The sequence below is a fragment of the Rhipicephalus microplus genome, chromosome 2 (assembly GCF_043290135.1).
Source record: "Rhipicephalus microplus isolate Deutch F79 chromosome 2, USDA_Rmic, whole genome shotgun sequence".
Classification (NCBI taxonomy): Eukaryota; Metazoa; Arthropoda; class Arachnida; order Ixodida; family Ixodidae; genus Rhipicephalus; species Rhipicephalus microplus.
Genome location: NC_134701.1, coordinates 230,658,446 through 230,677,185, shown reverse-complemented (window position 1 = coordinate 230,677,185; position 18,740 = coordinate 230,658,446). Strand labels below are relative to the sequence as shown.

Genomic DNA, 18,740 nt, shown 5'->3' with positions numbered 1-18,740 from the left:
TCCATATGAATAGGTGTTGAGTTAACAAGCTTTTATTGTACTAAGATAGGCAACCCAGGGTCTCTGTGAACGCACTAATGCAACTTTGTCATGGCTCGTCAGAGCCTCACTTGCAAAGTGATTTGGACAGTTCTAAATGTCTTAGCAGAGGCAATGCTGTTAATGTCACCTTACATCTGCGATGACTCTTGTCTCGTTCTTCATGAAATGCCTGCTATCTCAAGTTGAATATCTGAAACACTCAGCTTTTCACCTTGGTTGGTCCAGTTCACAGTCTCATACAATAACCTAGAAAGAAAACTGGTGCAGTGATTGTTGTACCACCGTGGGAATAGTGCGAAGTACGGGCTTCGGATTGGATAGTGTTAGCCAGGAAACTCTCTACAAATTTTTCTCTACAGTTTGTGTTTCATTCCTAGCGGTAGGCGTTGTCGTGGGTTGTGGTGTGAAGCATTGAAGCAGTGCCTTTGCTGTTCAAGGATGTTGCAAACTGCTAGGTCTCTTAGTCTGCTGCCACATTGCAGCTTTATAAGTTATATTTGACACTTTTAGCAAAGCATCATGCACTCACCACTGCGTGTAGATGTAGCGTTCACTTTTTTTTTTCACACTCAGTCAAATCAACTGTAAATCGACGGTGAAGCCACATAGACTCACCGTCACACTCTTCCAACACGGTTTCACAACAAAATGAGAGATGCGTTGCAGGCAGACTTGGACAGATGCACTTGGCATGACAGCAGCCAATACATTTAGTCTTTCTCACTCAATACAGCAATGTTATTTCCATAAATAAATAAGGCATACTTTCAAACTGAGCATGTTTGTTTCAAGTGTTGCAAAAAATAATTCCTGATGCCTAATCTGGAACATAATGGTGAAGGAATTGCATACCCTGGTGTTTGAATTTGTCCATGTTTGTTTTTCATGTCACAGTCACGAAACGTATTGCAACAAGTTTTACGAATGAAAGAATGAAGTGAATTCTAATTGGAAATAACTTCATTTCACACCGTTTTACACTCTGCAAACAAGCATTGTGAATTTCAACAACATAATCTATTCCTACAGTGTTTTTTCACTATGGCATGAAGAGCGAAAAATGACCATCTCGAGAGGGTGTACCCCCCCCCCCCCCCCCCAGAAAAAATTTCTGGCTAAGCACCTGCCTATAGGTATTATAGTATGAAATTCTATGGTCCTGTCCAAAGACAATATAATGGATGAAAAAACAAAAAAAAAATGGAGAGAGAGAATGAGGCAATAAATTGCTTCTCACAGTAGCCTGCCTTTTGTTCCTGGCTTTCTTGAATCAGCGAAAACAGAACACGCTGTTTATATCGTTGTGTGATAAGTTCAACACTGTAACTTTAACAACAATAGTCTGCTGGTTATTCCTTTGATTTTCATTGCTTTTTTTTTTTCTGGAATTGGTAAATAAACAAAATAAGGCACTTATAAGCTGGTCGCTTTAAGACTGTCAATAAGTTGTTGAAGGTATCGCCATACAGTCAAACCTCTTTATAAGAAACACTGATATAAGAGACAAATGGGTATAAGAGACTTTAGTATGCCTACAGTAAGATACAGGGAATAGGAAAATGCATACGGGGTCCCCTGCTTATAAGAGACGTCTCGTATAAAAGACAAGAATTGCTGCCTGGAGCATGCCTCTTATAAAGGGGTTCAACTGTATATGCAAGTGGTTGCACGACATTGTAGTCTGTAATGAAGTTTGAAAAGTGCAATACGTGTTGGTATATTTTTCAGTTACTCATCAGTTCTCGAAGTTAAGCAACTCTCTGCCCCATCAAAATGATATAGTGGGAAGCTATCTTTCCATATTGATAACTAGGATTTTAATGTGGACTTAGGTTCCCAAATAGACAATAATTTTTTTATTGCATCCTGTTTCTATCAGAAAGATCATTCGACGACCAGGGATCAAATTTACGACTTTTGACTATGTATATCTTCTTGACCATAGTGGTTAAGAACACGTAAACTTCGTAGAGATGACCTAATATACCATTTGCTTCTGTTCAATTCATGACTTGCTGCTTCTCTTTGTTCTCTCTTCCAGAAAATCGCGCCTGCGCTTTCTTTATGGCAAATGGACAGACTACCTCAAGGCGGCACCAGTCGCCGAATACGAGGAGTACATGCAGACCCACAACTTCCGTGCCCCCGAACAGCCACCACTTGGCACCGCCACATCAGCAAGTGCGGGAGCAAGTCCTGCACACACTCCCAAGCGCATGTACGCTAAGCTGAACAGTCTGACACGTTCCCTGACGGGTGGATCGCAGGGTGATGTCCCAGGACCTAAGGTGCGTGCTGCCTTGTCGACAATATTTAATGTGGCTTCTTCATGCTTGGCAGCAATTGGACGTCAACAAAAGTGTGTTAAGTGCTTTGCGGCCTCTATGTGCGCAAGCTTAGTAGACTTCCATAAAACTGTAGCACTTAGGTTTGTCTCCTCTATTCTTTGTCTCATCTTTTGCGTCATTTCTTTAGCAAGGACATTTATAGTTTGTACTTATGGCACACATGTCACTGAACATGACGTGTGTATGTCATGTCCATTCAAAAGTTCTTAACGTTCTCATCGTATTCTGGTGCAATTTGACATTTGGGACATTCTGTGAAGATAGTAGGCAAACATCCTTTCAAATCTTCAATTTTTTCGCATCGTCTCTGTGAGTAATTGTGTTCAATCGTTCTCTCGCATTAGGAAGGACAAAAAGCTAGAGGAGGAAATTACTTTTTCATTTGAAAGGTGCCTCATGCCTCACATTGCAAGTTTTGGTCACAAAGACGAACTTTTTACTTGCCGTTTTCAATTTTTTTCCTAACTTTGAATTACGCAAAAAATATGCTTTCAAGGAATCTGTTCTTTAAGGATCTTTCCTGTAACACTAGAATAACAGATTTTCTGTTCTCAATGTTTTCGTGTTGCAGAGTCCTGAACCCTGTGACCTTGAGGACGGAGAGATTCCCAAGAGTGATTCGACGTACTCACTCGACATCCCAAATTCTCGTCTTCTTTGGCGAGTCACACCGCGACCAGAGTGTGCTGCCCAGGTATGTATTGTAGTAATGCCAACATCTGGACAAGTCCTTAAATAATTTCATTCTGTTAAAGAATGAGTGATGCCTTGGTTTTGCTTAATTTTTAAAGAAATTTTCTTTTAATCCTACCAACATTCTTGTTGCAGTCTGTGTTGCCACAGTTGAGCAGAATAAGCTTGTGAAGCTACTCTCGCCTTCAAATTTCGGAAATTTTTGAGAAAGTATGAGTAAAGTGTATAGTTGCCGATAGAATTTCGGGATTTCTAAAATTCAGGCTTGTTGGATATTTTGGACTTCATAAATGCACCATCAAGGTCCTCATAGCACTGATGCATTCTTGCAACTGATTTTTCGGATGAAATTACGCCCTAAAGCTTGAATTTTCCGACTAAATCGCTCGTTTTGAGCCATGCTGCTTGATTTTGAAAGCTGCCATGTTGTATTTCTCACTGGCTTGGTCCAGTTTGGCTTCCATTGGCCAGTTGTATTGCCTCCAAGATTGACAGCATGTACAATCTACCAGTTTCGGAGCCCATGTCCAAAATTTCTTGGCTAGCATAATACATTGGGGGAGGGGGGTCTTATATATTATTATTATTATTGTTGTTGTTATTGTTATTGTGGTGTTGTTTGTCAGCATTATTGGCATCATTAACGCTATTGCAAGGTTGTTTTTTGTGTACGATGTTTTTTCTTTTTACATTCTGCACGTGGTCGTGTTGGTGGTGTGTTCCTTCGTACGCATCGCAGCCTTCGTACGCATCGCATGTTCTCTGCTGTTGCAGTTGCCCAGTGGTTACAATACTCGTCTACTTACCAGAAACACACAGGTAGAGTAGTAGCCACAGCGGTAGCATTTTGAGGGAGGTGAAAGTTCTGAGGCTCATGTACTGTAGGTGTTAGTATAGGCTAAAGGACCCCAAACTGTGTCGTTAAATCACACAAAATAGACGAGGCGTTGCATCCAGCTTTTTCTGGCGAGCATCAAGTTTTGCTTGCTTGGTGGCATGGAGCCACCAACTGCGCTGTTCGCAACGGTTGGCGGCAGCGATTGACAATGCATTGAAAATATTACCGTTTTCCAGTTACAACCAAATCTGCTAGTCCCCAAGTGTAGCAGGAAGCAGTGGATTTTTGTGGGCTGTTGTAATCAAAATACACTTTATTTTCATGTCTTAATAACATTTTCGAACTGTTATATTTTTCTTACTGTTTTACAGTCCCCACCAGGTCCGGAAAATCGATTAGCGGCCATAAGTCATATTGAGTAGCAAATATATTTGCATGGAAAGGCATTGTTTGCACAGCCACTAATTGCAGCTTGTTGACCTTCTAGAAAATGTAAAGCGTATAGTACCACTCTCATACTTCATTATAAAAGTCACACATGCCACGAAATAACTTCGTTATATTGGAAAATTTGTTTTAAATATAGATTTGTAACATTATGTCTATGACGAGACATTTCATAAATTTGCTTCAATATAACTGATAATTTGTTATGTTTGTGTTATTATATTGAGCTTTGAGTGTAATTGTAACTGCGGCATTGCTTTCTGCAATAACACACATATTTTTCTCAATAACTACTGCAAAATTTATTATACATACACTGTGAGTTGGCACAAAGCCCCAAATTCAAGTTACCAGTCTTAACAAACTTTGTTGTGGGGAGGGCTGGTTTATGATTGGGGAGAAACGGACTCGGACACAAGAAAAATAGTGCGCTAAACAAGACATTATAAGGAAGTCGACATAGACTAGTACAATCATTGCACGTATCTAGGTTGCTTGTTTGCTTTTACACATTACTGAGTGCGAGCCTTGACAGTTACGTGCAGTTAACATAGTGTTGTGTGACTTCACTGACTATAGTCACACACTTCTTGGAAAACGGCACCTACCGTAGGTCCATCACTGCGGCTGTAATCTTTGTTTGATGCGAGTGAGTTGTAGCTATGCACTGATGGGCTTTTCCATTCAAACTTTCATGCGCAGTATTACAACTTCACATTGTTTGCCATGGCGCTTAACGAGATGGAAGAAGGGATGGAGAAGGAGCTGCCCCGAACCGACTGCAGATTGCGGCCAGACATGCGACGGTTGGAGGCAGGAGATCTGGGTAAATTTATTTATTTTTGCTCTTTTTAAAAAAGTATCATTAAAGCATTTGCGTATCAGTGAAATCACACTAGCAGTATAATGTACAGCTGTAGCCTTATGCATAGATGTTATTTTACTGCACTCTCTGCAGAAGTTTGTAAGGCTGGAGTTCTGGGATATCTGGCACACCGAATAGCACGCACTGTTCCCATATTGATCGATGCTTGACCAGGCTTTCATGCATCACAAAAAAGGCTGCAGTTGTCGTCAATGTGCAGTGTCAGGCAGCAATAGAGCGAGGAAATAGAGCACCTGTACATTCGGCCATACAGCCAGACTAACATTTTGCTTGAATTGAAATTTGGAATTTTTTTTGCCTTGACATATTACTGTTTGAAAAGGGTATCAACCCCTTTAAGGGGGGACGCGGCCCTTGAAAACCGAAAAATCGCGAAAAAGTCGGTTTTTGAAAAACCACATTTTTGGGTTGTATGTCTCGTAAACTACCTATTCTGTAATTATCAGCACCTAATTCAACCGCAAAGTGCAAAAAAAATACTATTTTCGAGGCCGCCGCGGCGTCCAAAAGAGGCGCAAATCCCGAAATCAAACCAAACTTGGCGCGCGCGCCATTCCCGGACCATGCGGTCGTCCCGCGCCATCTTGGTGTTGTTTTGACCGTGAATTCTTTCTCTCTCGTTCGCCGCCTTGCAAAATGGCGTCGGCAGCACAGTTGAGACGCTATTGGTGTTTTCCCGCGATGCGATGCGGAGCGCTGATTGGCTAGAGCAGCGCATTCATATCTCGCGGGAGAAAGCGTGCCCGCCATTGGCTGCTGTGCAGCAGCGGGGGCGGTCGCTCCTCTCGACGGCGCGTCCAGCGCGCTCGCTTCGTTGTTGCTCTCTGCTCCGTCCGCCTCGACAGACGTCTGCTTACGAGCCGCTCTTCGCCTTGTGCTATCTTTTCGATCATTTTTTCTCTTTTTTTTTTCTTTTTGCACTAGTTCTGTGCCTTTCGTCTTTGTTGTTGCGGGCGATGCCGGCAACGAAGCCGAAGTCAGTGCAGAAGTCTGGTGCGCGGAGGCGCGCTATGCGGCTTGTACGATCATCAAAATTCCGCTATTCTGCTGTGGGTGCCGACTGCGTAGACGCTTGCAGCAACCGAACTGTGTTGTCGGCTGTCGCCAGTCGAGAATCCGACACATCGAGTGTGGCTGGAGCCGCAAATGCACCGAGTGTTTCCGAGATCGCCGGGCTCGACACGTGCTCCGAATCGATGCCATCCAGTGTGACACCGAGTGCTTCTGATATCGCCGGACCCAGCACTTCGTCTGAATCGGTGCCATCGAGCGTGACACCGAGTGCTTCTGATATCGCCGGACCCAGCACTTCGTCTGAACCGGTGCTGCCATCGAGCGTGAGTGGACCGTCGCTTCATCTGCGGACGCGTTTTCTAATGAAGGAAGAAATCGATGCGAATGCGAAACGTCGTGACGCCGTTCGCGCTGAACTCGAGTCTACGCCGGTGACGCAGAAGAAATTTCAACTGATGCAGCCGGCTCTTGCACCTGCAGTGACAAGTGAGGGCGAACATTTTTCGCTCGTTCAAATGAACATCTTTAACGTCGTGCTCAGCCGCACAGTGTGCAAAGAATGTTTGAAAGGTGCTATGACTGTCCGAGAGAGCACCAAGCTTGGACTTGCAACAAAACTTGAAGTCGTGTGCGCCTCTTGTGGCACCGTCGATAAATTATGGACACCACCCCGCAAAAAGGACACGCAGGCCTTCGATGTAAATGTCCGCGCCATAATGCCTATAAAGCAAATATGCAAGGGGCAAACAGCTCTTAATGACTTTTGGGCTGCCATGAACGTCTCTTACAGAGGTGTTCACCACAAGACGTTTCAAAAGCACTTGAAAGAGACGTTCAGGAAGCCAGAGGCCACCGCTTTGGAGAAGTTTTATGCTGATTCTGCCACAGCAGTGATCAAAACATATAAAGAAATGGACCCCAGCTTCTGCAAGGACATCACCGTAGTGTACGATGGCACATGGCATAAGTGGGGTCACACATCACACATCGGAGTGGGATCGGTAATTGACTTCTTTACAGGTCTCATCTTGGATGCTGTAGTTCTTTCAAACCACTGCCTTGGATGCCAAACAGGGCCCAAACCTGGAGATGCAGCATACAAAAGCTGGCAGAAGCACCACATTTGCCAGAAAAACACAGACGCAAAATCGGGAAGCATGGAAGTGGAAGCAGGCTTGACTCTCTTTGGGCGGTCTGTATCCAAGCATGGCCTGCGGTACACCACTCTTGTGTCCGACGGAGACAGCCGTACCTTCGCTGCCCTCACAGAAGAGAATGTGTACGGGCTAGTGCCAATTGTAAAAGAAGAATGTCTGAACCATGTTCAGAAAAGGATTGGAAGTGCTCTTCGAAACATTGTGCAGAAAAGTGATAAGCCACTGAGTGGGAAGGGGAAGCTGACTAAAGCCCTCATTGAAAAGCTGACAGGATATTATGGTTGGGCCCTGAGAAACAATTCAACTGACCTAACAGCCATGCAGCGTGCAGTGATGGCAACATATCACCACGTCACATCGACTGACCAGGACCCTCACCATGAACTTTGCCCAGAGGGGGCTCAATCGTGGTGCCGCCATAGAGCTGCAGAGGCAAAGCGTGAGCCACAGCCAAAACATAAACGCAGCCTACCGGACCATGTCGCTGCAGCTATGCTGCCCATCTACGAAAGACGGTCACAAAAGTCGCTTCTTCAGCGCTGCCTGGGAGCGAAGACGCAAAATGCATCAGAATCATTCCACTTCATTCTGTGGTCTCTGATGCCGAAGGAACAACACTCATCCTTGATCGCGGTAGAAACAGCACTGCATGAAGCAGTGCTGCGCTACAATGCCGGCTGCTGCAAAGCAACCCAAGTGATATCGGACTCCATTGGACTTCAACCAGGTCATCTGGCCATCTAGCGAGCTCGTGAAAAAGACGCTTTACGCCTAAAAAAGAATTCTAAAAGACATCAAGAGAAGATGGAGGCCAGGCAAAAGAAGAAAAGAGTGCGCCAGGACACTTCTAGCTACTGTGCTGGAGCTTTTTGAAGAAAACATGTGTTTTGAACTTTCTCGGCCTGTTTTCTCAGAACGGATTTTTTTGCTAGTTGTGGTGCTGAGGAAAGCAAGAACTCGAAAACCGTTCATCAGATTTGTGTGCCGTTTTTTTATTCTGTTCCTGAATGACCTTGCAAGGGCGTAACAAGCTCCTTTTTTTGAAAATTGGTGCTGTTAATTTATAATAGACAATTAATTTTTGATGAATCTGGTCATTACTGGTTACATCAAATTCAAAGTTGCGTGAAAATTTTTTGGGGGGGGGGGGGGGGAAATTAAAAAAACAGCTTTGTAGCGCCCTGGGATAGCTATCAAGGAATGACCACAATGAATTTCAGCTTTCTACTATGTCCTGGGATTTCTCACGACTCTTCCTCAGGCACCCATGCGAAGTACCCAGTTAAACCTCAATAACTCTGGAACTAAGAAACACAGCTTCGTGAAACTTAGCAGTTGTGCTAGTTTTATTGTAGTGAACAACACCTGAAAGTTTCATCCAGATATCTTTCATCCAGATAACCTGAAAGTTCGGTCTCCAGGGTAGCCTCCCCCCTTAAGAGCTTATGACTACCTAAGCTCATAATGAGCAGTCACCACTTTTTTGCTTATGACGACCTGTGGTCGTCATGGGTCTTTTGCAAAGTTCCAGGAGGCTTTTGACGAGCGTAGCTCATCAAATGGTGGATTTCTCTTAACAACACAGATGGCAGCACGGGTTCCATCATTGGTGTTTTTGTTGAATGAGCGCTTGCGCACTTTTTGACGGAATGCGCACCTTGTGTTTCCCTCACGCCATGGAGGTTTTTAACGAGCCCAGCTCGAGAAATGGTCCTTTTCTATTTACACCATAGATTGCAGCACGAGTTTCGTCATAGGCGCTTTGGTTGAATGAGCGTTTGCGCAACAGTTGGCAGAATGCCATCGTGTTTCCTGCGCGTTTTATAAATCAACATGGCCACATCCGCGTGGCATACTCGCACGGGAAATCTTTCTCCCTCAGATGAGGAAAGTGCGAGTGATGATGATGTGGTTGTGGTGTTTGATTCTGCAAGTGAAAAAGATAGGGATGACGTTTTAACGGGCAGTGACTCTGAAGAGGCAAAAAGCAGCGATGATACAATGACCAGCGCCCTCGAATGGTACTGGATAGACCCTGACAGCATTCCAGCCAGATATCTATGGCACAACACGAGCCAATCGCAAAGGCCTTCCTCGTGGTTTCACCAAGGCAAAGCTCGAGAAAGGTGAAATGAATGCCTTTGAAAGGGGCAAATGTTTGGCTGTGCAGTGGATGGATAAAAAGCTGGTAATGGTTTTATCCACGGTGCACAGTGCTGAAATGGTGCCATTCACGAACAAAATGGGCAAACAAATCTTGAAGCCTGACGCTATCTTGGATTATAACCATACAATGGGAGGAGTCGACAGGGCAGATCAGATGATGTCTAGCTACTCAGTGCCATGCAAGCAAAAAAAGATCTCATACAAGAAGATTTTACAACACTTCCTGGATGAAGCGACTTACAATTTATTCATCTTATATCGGAAAGAAGGAGGAGGAGCACCTCATCTGGATTATCGTCTCAAACTAATTGAGGCGATCATCACTAAGTACTTTCATGAGAGCAGTGCCTTGAAGAAAGGGCGGCCGGAATGTCTTCTGATCATGAAAAGGTTTGATGAGCGCCACTTTTCGTCTTATATACCAGCAACAGAGAAGAACCAGGAACCAACACGCCGCTGCGTAGTCTGCTACTTGAAGCGAGACGGAAATGGCAAAATCATTCGCAAGGAAACCAGGATCCGGTGCAGGTGGTGCGAGAAGGCTCTCTGCACAGTGCCGTGCTTCGAACGTTAAAACACTAAGTGAACTATCAAGGAATAGTGCAATTTGTGCGCGACAATTCAATTCGAACCTTTACTTTCTAGAGTTGCAAAAACATTTTGCAGAGTACACCTCAAATGCCCCATGTGTTATAGAGCAATGCATGATCAAGCAAAGAATGGCCAATAAAACATTATCTGCCGAAAAAGTTTTTGCAAATATTTTTTTTTCTTTTGAACACATTACTGAAGCATTTCGCATCATAAAAAAATTTGGCAATTTCGGAACATACAGTGGACTCCCAATAAACGAAGCTTGCTTAAACGAAAATGCTTCATTAACGGAACTAAACGGGCTCATATGGCTAGATTTCTATGTGTTGTGCAGTAAAATTCATCGGTTAATCGAAACAGTGCTTATTAGTCACCTACGGTTAAAGGGCACAAACTCCAAACACAGCACAAACTCGGTCACGCCAAAGGTAGTCTCACAACCATGGCGAGATCTCGAGATCAACACAAGCCAATCCAGTAGCCATTCTTGCTTGTTGGTGTGGGAGCCTTGTGGGTGTGGGTGTCGGCGAGTCAATTGTGCGTTAGGCCTATTTGTGCGGCGAAATGCGGTGGATCGTGGTGTTATTTCAGCCTGATGGAAAGGAAGCGGCCGCACCATACACTCTTGCTTGAAAAAAAAGCTGCAAATTCTTCAGGAGCTCGATCGAAGCGGCCTGCCCAAGATGGAGATGGCAAAAAAAATACATCCCGAAATAGACGCTGTCGCCGATCTGGAAAGACAGAAAAGATTGAAGACACTGTTAAGAACGGGACCTTTACATATAAACGGATGCGAACGACGCCTTATGAACAATTATAAAAGTCCTTTTTCTGTGGTTCAAGCGTGAACGGAGTTCCGATTCGCCCATAAGCGGACCAATTCTCGAGCAGAAAGCTCGAGAGATCGCCATGCAAATTGGAGTTAAGAACTTTGTCCTTAGCGACGGATGGCTCAGCTGCTTCAAAACACGCCATGGCCTAGTCTTCAAATCAATTTCAGGTGAGAGTGGTGCAGTGAACAGGAACATTTGCACTAACTAGCAAAAGAGGCGGTTGAAGGAAATTTTGATGAGCTTTGAGCCACGAGACGTCATCACCGTCGACGAGATGGGTCTTTTTTATAAGGTGTTTCCATCAAAGACTCTCACCTTCAAAGGCGAAGCCTGTAGTAGAGGAAAATGCAGTAAAGATCGCATCACTGTGCTGGTGGGTGCAAGCATGGCAGGAGATGAGAAATTGAAGCTGTTGGTAGTAGGAAAATCAAAGCACGTTTTAAAGACGGTCGACACATTCCCGTTGCGTACCATGGGAACGGAAAAGCGTGGATGACCATGGCCATTTTCGAAAACTGGCTTCGCGAGGAACACGCAAGATTTACGAGGCAAGGCAGGAAGGTTGTCTTCATCATAGATAATTGCCCAGCCCACGATCAGGTTAAGTACTCCAAGCTATCACTCTGGAGTTCTTGCCAGGCAATGCAATGGCATTGATCTAGCCAATGGATCAAGGGGTTATTCAGAACAATAAAGTTCATTACCACAGACAATTGCTCCATCAAATGCTGCATACAGCAGGCAGCGAGAAATTCTACAGCATAGACTTATTGGCAGCTATCTACATTTTGGCTTGTGCCTGGGAGCAAGTGAAAGCAACTACAATACACAGATGCTTTCACCATGCTGGCTTTCAAGCGCAAGAAAGCAGTACCTGGTGAAGAAGGAAACCTTGCTGATGCCGACATTGAGACAGTATTCAGTCAGGTCGTACCTTCTGCCCCTTTCACGCTGCAGGACTACGAATCAATTGATGAAAATGTTTGTACCTGTCGTGAAGAGACTGTCGATGAAATGATTGCCGAAGTGCAAGATCAGAATCAACCTTCCAGCGATGAATGTGATGACAATACTGCCAGTTCAGCGGTGCCACCAGACCGATCAGCTAAAGAGGCTGTTGAACTTTTGCAGTGCTATTTTGAGCATGAGGCTTGTCCAGAATTTCTAGCTAGTTTGTCAGGCATGGGTGTGTGCCTTGTGAAAAACAACTCAAGCTTGCCAAACAAACCACTCTTCGCTCCTTTTTTTTCTCCTACTCATTTTCATGAGTAAGGTGAGGTTTGTGCTATTTGAATAAAGATCTTGGTTTACTAAATAAGTGTACTTTGCTTAAATGAAATTTCTGATAAATGGAACAGTTTTATGGATCCCCTTTGAGTTCTGTTTAAGAGGAGTCAACTGTAATTTTTTTGTTAAATGAGCTCTTAAGGGGTTAATGGTCCTGTAATAGCCAGAGTCATTCAGTTTGCTCAGGAGCTCACCAGTAATTTTAAATTAAAAAAAATTGTCAATACTGAATTTTCTAACAGCCAACTGCTTCATGAATTGTCTACGTTGACGTCGCAATCAGCCTCACTGTAATGTAAGCACTGTAGAGACAATCACACACACCCATAAATTTTAAGTTTTTACAATGTACGATGCAGCGTCTAAAACTGAAGAAGAGTGCCTGCCTGACAGTGTAATCTGTCGTCTTCACCTCGTTGAAGAAAAAAGAGCCAGATTCATTGTTGGCTCGTTGAAGTGGACTCTATCACAAACACAAGATTTCCTATACTCGACGGTACAATTTATGAATTGCAGCCAATCTCCTAACTTCATTTTTGAGAAGAATAAATGTCATGTATACATTACATTTGGCACAATTCATCAGTTTGCCAAAAAAAAATATATTAAAACATTTACTGAGATGAGTGACTGTAGAAGAAATCACTGGGATTCCTCTTTGAACTCTGCAACCTTCGTCTCCAGCTCTATACCTCGTGGCAACTTTCTGTGGCAGCACAGCCAAGGCTACGAAGCCAAAGCACGCAATTCTTTACTACGCGTGTGCATGTAGTTCGCGAACGGGAACTTTTATGTACTACGTAGCACAAAGAAAAATATAAAAACAAAAGATATATAGTTATTATGCTCAAGACTGTTCTTATTGTTGTCAACAAAGCTAATTCTATAGTGCATTTTTATGTTTCCCTTTTATAGTTTTCTGGTGTCATTTCACCTTTTTCCTTCCTCAGTAAACAACGATGGCATCGTTCGGTTGCAGCAGGTTCACCTTGAAGCTTGCGAGCGAGCATGAGTGCATGTTTTTCTGGTGATCTGTATTCATAGAGCTGATAGAAATGAATATAGCGGTGCATTGTCAAATATTTCGTTCCCTACTTGTGCAGTCATCAAGAAAGAAAGTGCGTGTGTGAGTGATACCATCAGTGCATGTGGGTCTCTCAACAAATAGTCATATTGAATATGATACCAGCGGCCTGTCAGTCTTCAGCAGGACCAGCTGCTTGAAAGCAAATTAGCGATAGGAAACTGTATGTAAAAGCAATGACCCTTTTCATTAATTGTGTTCCATACGTGGTTAATATTTGGGTTGCCTTCTATTTCCGATGGAATCATGCTAAAGATCACATACTGTAATACCGTACCCGTCATCATCTATGACGGGAGTGGTTCCTGGTGCTTTGTGGTGACAGCGATTTGAAAGAATAAAATGACCAGTGCAAAGCTCCGCCTGGGCAACAGGAGCGTTCATGTCTATTATGTGGCTGACTGCACAAAAAGAGCGTTCTTGATCAAGTAAAGAGTGTGTTTCGCCCGCTTGTATTTACGAACATGAGATGTCCGCTCCATTCCTGCATGTGGCTCGTCGTGGCCAAGATACCTGCAACCTGTCGATACCTTCGTTTCGCGTCTACAAAAAAAAAAAACAACAACAACCTGAGCATCTCTAGAAAGTTCTTGCGTCTCCTAAAGAAGGAAACGACGATATGGGCCCTGTGTTCACTGAAATTCGGGACATGGTTTCTTGCCATTGCGTTCGATTCCTTATCACACTGTTCCTGCACAGCTGTGCCCAGGCCGCTCCGCCCCCCCCCCCCCTTTTTTTTTTTCAAAAACAAATCTTGTCGTTTCCCTAAAGCTGCTACCCGTGTTCCTCCTAATATGAGTATTTCATTGCTTTGAAGAGAAATGAATATAAATGCAAGCATTATTGTATGAATCTCACTTTCCATGCGGGCTTGAGCCGCTGGCAGTATACTGTTATATTAGAAGTTGTGAGAAAGCACAGCAATGATTCCATGTATTATTCTTTCTCTGGTACATCCATGAGCATCTCAAGGCTTGTGATAGCTTTCGACTTAAGCTATATATAACCTATCTTTTGAAACACTTTTCCAAATAGCATAATAAACCTTGAATGCTCCTGCGAAAACATACATTTTGGATGGGCTTGCGAAACCAAAATTTTCTGCAAATGGACTACTTGGCGTAGTAACACATGTGCAGAAGCTTCGCGCACGTAGCTTTGGCTGTGCTGCCACGGGAAGTTGTCATGGAAAGATACATTGCGGTCTAGCACAGAAAGTTCCGATGGCTACGTGTCGTGATGTGATTCTTTAGCGCTCGACAGCACTGAGTGCTTCTGTGGTGCATTCTTTCTGCCTGCTGATCATGGCCATACATGCCGCTGTAATCAGAGCTGCTAGCATTGCAGGAAGCAACTGGGAAAGAGTATCCGGCGAGATTTAGGCCGAGAGAACAGCTGTGCAAAAATAAACTTTCAGTTATTGCTTGTGACTCGCTGCTCCTGCCGATGTTCACGTGCGTTAGCATCGCAGCACATTTTCAACACACTTCAGACTAGATTTCTTCGTGCCTTGGTGAACTCGATCACTATTTTCTTAAATGGTGTGGTGAACCATTGTTGGCAGCTGGTTGAGAACCAGAAGAAAGCAGCTCACAGCCCAGGTGAATTTACAGGACAACGAAAACGCAAAATGAGGCCGCCCATGGCACAAGGCTTGAACCAGAGCGGCAATGAATGATTGTGATGACGATAGGTGCAGTGGACATCAGTTGCCCCTAGTGGCCAGACTTCCAAAATTTTTCTGCCAATGACCGGTATATAAGACCAGGGTAGACGTGTTGTTCTTCTCTCTCTTTTTTTTTTTAGTTCGACTTATATTTTGGTTTGTACAGTAGTTGGATGGCACATACTACGCATGAGGTTGAGTAGGGTAACTTGACAGAACAAAAGAAAGAAGGAGAATGATGCACAGTGAGTGTTGCTACATACAGCCTGTAGCACATAGCGTGTCTAATTTTTTATTCTTGTGTGCTCTAGCTGTGCTAACATTTACATGTTGCCAGGAATGCAGCGAATCATGGGATTTATTGTTTATTATGTTCGAAAAGTAATTAGCAGCATTGAGAACTGCCATATTTCGAGATTGTAATTCTTCCAAAACAATTACAGTAGACTTGCGATAATTCAAACTCTGACAATTCATACTTTCAGTTAATTCAAACAAAATTCAATATTTTGGTTGGGTCTCTATTCTTTCAATGCATTTAAAAGCCTCTTAATACTAACTCCATCATTCGGTTAATTCATACTTTTTGCAGTTCCATTCCAAAAAAAAAATATATCTGCTGCTTTCCCACTGCTGTTTAAAAATTTGCATGCTTATATAATTCTAACAATCTAGAAATGAAAAATAAGCACGCGCATGGTAAACCGTGATGCTTCTCAACTGGTATAGAGAGCTTTGTGCTGAAGGCACATATAGCAAAGAAGCAGTTGGCAACTGACGATTTCTTAAAATGGTTTGATCAGCAGTAATTGGCTGATAAACTAGTGGCTCTTACACCTCTGCTTTCTGTTCATTGCATGCAGTTAAGGTGTAAAGACCCTCTAAAAATTTTTAAATCTGATAAGATCAATGCCTAATCATGAAGTAAGTATAACTAAGTACTTCTGATATTTCGAACAAAATTCAGAGGTTCCTTCGTGTTTGAATTAACGAAAGTCGACTGTAGTAAATTTGCTTTGTGAATACAAGTGGCAGTATATTGTCTTATGGTAAATCTTTTCCTTGGTAAAATGAGACTAGTATAAGGAAACTTCCAGCAAACAATGGTCAATTATCTTATGGTTTGTTTTATAACTAGGATTTCTTATAACACGGATTTTGTTGTTGTTGTTGTTGTTGTTGTTGTTGTTGTTGTTATGTATGTGGCACATTGGCCTAGACTTAGTTTCTGTAGTTTATGAGCATGCACATGGTAATAAGTCATGATGCAAGTTTTTAAAACACATCCTGCTTGATTTCTATTTTTTCAGATGGTGCTGCAGCAGAGAAAAATCGTTTGGAAGAGAAACAGAGGGAAGCACGCAAATATCGCAAGAAGCACAAGGACCTCTGGGAGCCGAGGTGACTGCTTGTTCCTACTTAAGCTGAGCATGCCATGTGGAATCATCTGACAAACTGCACCATTCGACACAAAGCACCATTCGACACAAAGGAAGCGAGCGTTTGTCTCATCTTTCTCTGCTTGTGTCCTGTCCTGCTGTGCAGTATGTCAGAAAATGATGGTAAAGCATAGTAGTTTTCAAGGGTTAAATCTACATAAATTTCTCGGGTTGTAGAGAAAGTGCCTCCGGGCTTAGCTAAGTGCAGTGCTTGTCTATACTTCATCTCTTCAGCTTGAGCACAATACCTAACATGGGCAACAGGTGGTTTGAGCATATGCTCTGGTACATATTCAACGAATTATGAGCGCAAGACCTTTGGTGGTTATTGATATTAATGTCCTTCCTTAATTTTATTTTGTCAGATGGTTTCGCCACGTTAAGGGAGCACACTCACACGAGGACGAATGGCAGTTCAACGACAAGTACTGGGACCGCGACTTCACCTCTTGCCCAGACATCTTTTGAAAGTCTCCTGGGCCGAGCCCAGTGCATTGTGACTCCTTTCAGCCATCAACCAGCAAAGTCTACTCCCTCAGTCACAAAAGACAAAAACTACATCGTCCTTCATCTGGGGAAAAAACGGCCCACTGTTCTCAAATGTCCCATCAACACGACACAGGAGACGGTGATCAGAGGGCAGCTGGAAATCTGAGCAGCATGCCACTGCATCCCTCGACCCCTTTACGAAGCGGCTTTGCGAATACTTGGCAAAGCGCAACAGGTTGGTGATGGCAGCTGCACTCAGGTTCTCAAAGTTGTCATGCCCGTACGTCAGTCTTTCGTGGCACAGCAGCAGCCTCCCTCCCTACCAGTGGCTGCTTTTGCGGAGGAAAAAAAAAAAAAAGTTGTGGCATTTGTAGTCTCCTTCCCGGAGACACCCAATGGTGCATGATGTCTGTTATGTAGCTGTAGCATGACACGTGTGCAATCATTGGCACGCAGTGTTAGTTTTGAGTCTGGAATGAATGTAGATCTGTGCTGCTGTTGTCCCTGAGAGCCATCATACTGTACAACCACGTGGCGCTATCTAGACCGTGGTGGTTTCTCTTGTTGCGGAAGTTGCCGAACCGTGACGTGTCGTGCATGTGTTGACTAGTGTACAAGTTTCGAAACAGGGCCATGTTGTTCATAGGGCTCGATTCTGTTACCGTTACTTTTAGGATAGGTTTTTAGCATGCATATAAGTTCCTGGATGTCCAATACGTGCTGCTTACTACTACTCAAATAGGCTGAAATGCAATATTTTAAGGTGTTGGAAGACGTATACTAGCAGCTGCACGGTGTCAGTAGCTAGTCATATTTTATTTTGCATCACAAGTAGCCACAAACGGCGGCACATGTGACAGAAGCAGCCACAGAGCTGAAATATGTAATGTTTGTGCATACTGTTTTATATGTTTGTTTTTCAAATTAAAGATGTGAGCCAGTTTGTCAGTGTTTTGTGTTGAATTGGTATGTGGACCATGCAGGCTTATGCTGCACTGCATCTCACTGAGAATCTGTCTGTGTCAAAATGAGTAGTTAGTCCGAACCATTAGATGGTTTACACAAAGTGTCAACTTGAATGGCAGTGTATCTTTTGGCACATTTCAGGTATGGGCATCTTGAAAGAAGCTGTAGGATTTTCGCTAAGCTCAGATGCTTTGACTGCTGCTCAGCTTCAATTTCCCCTTACTTCAACATATACCTGAAAAGAAGAAACTTATTAATATTCTGGCATTGGGATTTGTAAGGCAAATAATATCTGCCTGTTATATCAATGCACATTAGCAGACATGCAGTGCTTGTTTTGTGCACTTGGGTCTTTTTTTATCTGTTTAGTGTGAATACACAGTATGTGGAAAGCAAAGTGAAAAAATTGGTAGGGTTAGAAGGACAACTTTTGCAAAGAGAGCCAATGGGGTAGTAGCTGACAGACGGAACAAGGTTGACATCAACGAGCACCTAATACACTATTAGCCTTGCTCATGGACTGGAAGTTTAGCCTTACCACCAGCTTATCTCATATTCACATATGTGCATACAAACCAGGGTCCCATTTTTCTGTTGTCTTGGCCAGGAGTGGTAGTTGGTTTAAATTCTTGCACTTCTTGATTTATGCTGTTTAGGTTGTTAAAAGAGACGGAGGAAAAGGGCTGTTGATTGCTGTTATGCTTACCATGAGATAGTCGGGGCTTTGAGCACAAGACTTTCTAATCATTTTCTAGCAATGTGCCTGCCTTGGCTACAAAATTATTGGCACT

At 43.4% G+C, this 18,740-nt stretch overlaps 1 protein-coding gene across 1 annotated transcript in view; it reads left to right on the top strand.

Moving 5' to 3' along the window:
• Window positions 1–17,926, top strand: part of LOC119170299 (oxysterol-binding protein-related protein 1) — a 96,735-nt gene extending 78,809 nt beyond the window's left edge. The window contains exons 21-25 of the mRNA XM_037421429.2: window positions 2,084–2,330; window positions 2,962–3,084; window positions 5,071–5,194; window positions 16,366–16,456; window positions 16,860–17,926. Coding sequence (XP_037277326.2) covers window positions 2,084–2,330; window positions 2,962–3,084; window positions 5,071–5,194; window positions 16,366–16,456; window positions 16,860–16,962 — 688 coding nt within the window. The 3' untranslated portion in view covers window positions 16,963–17,926. The remainder of the gene's footprint in view (window positions 1–2,083; window positions 2,331–2,961; window positions 3,085–5,070; window positions 5,195–16,365; window positions 16,457–16,859) is intronic.
• Window positions 17,927–18,740: the final 814 nt, after the last annotated feature.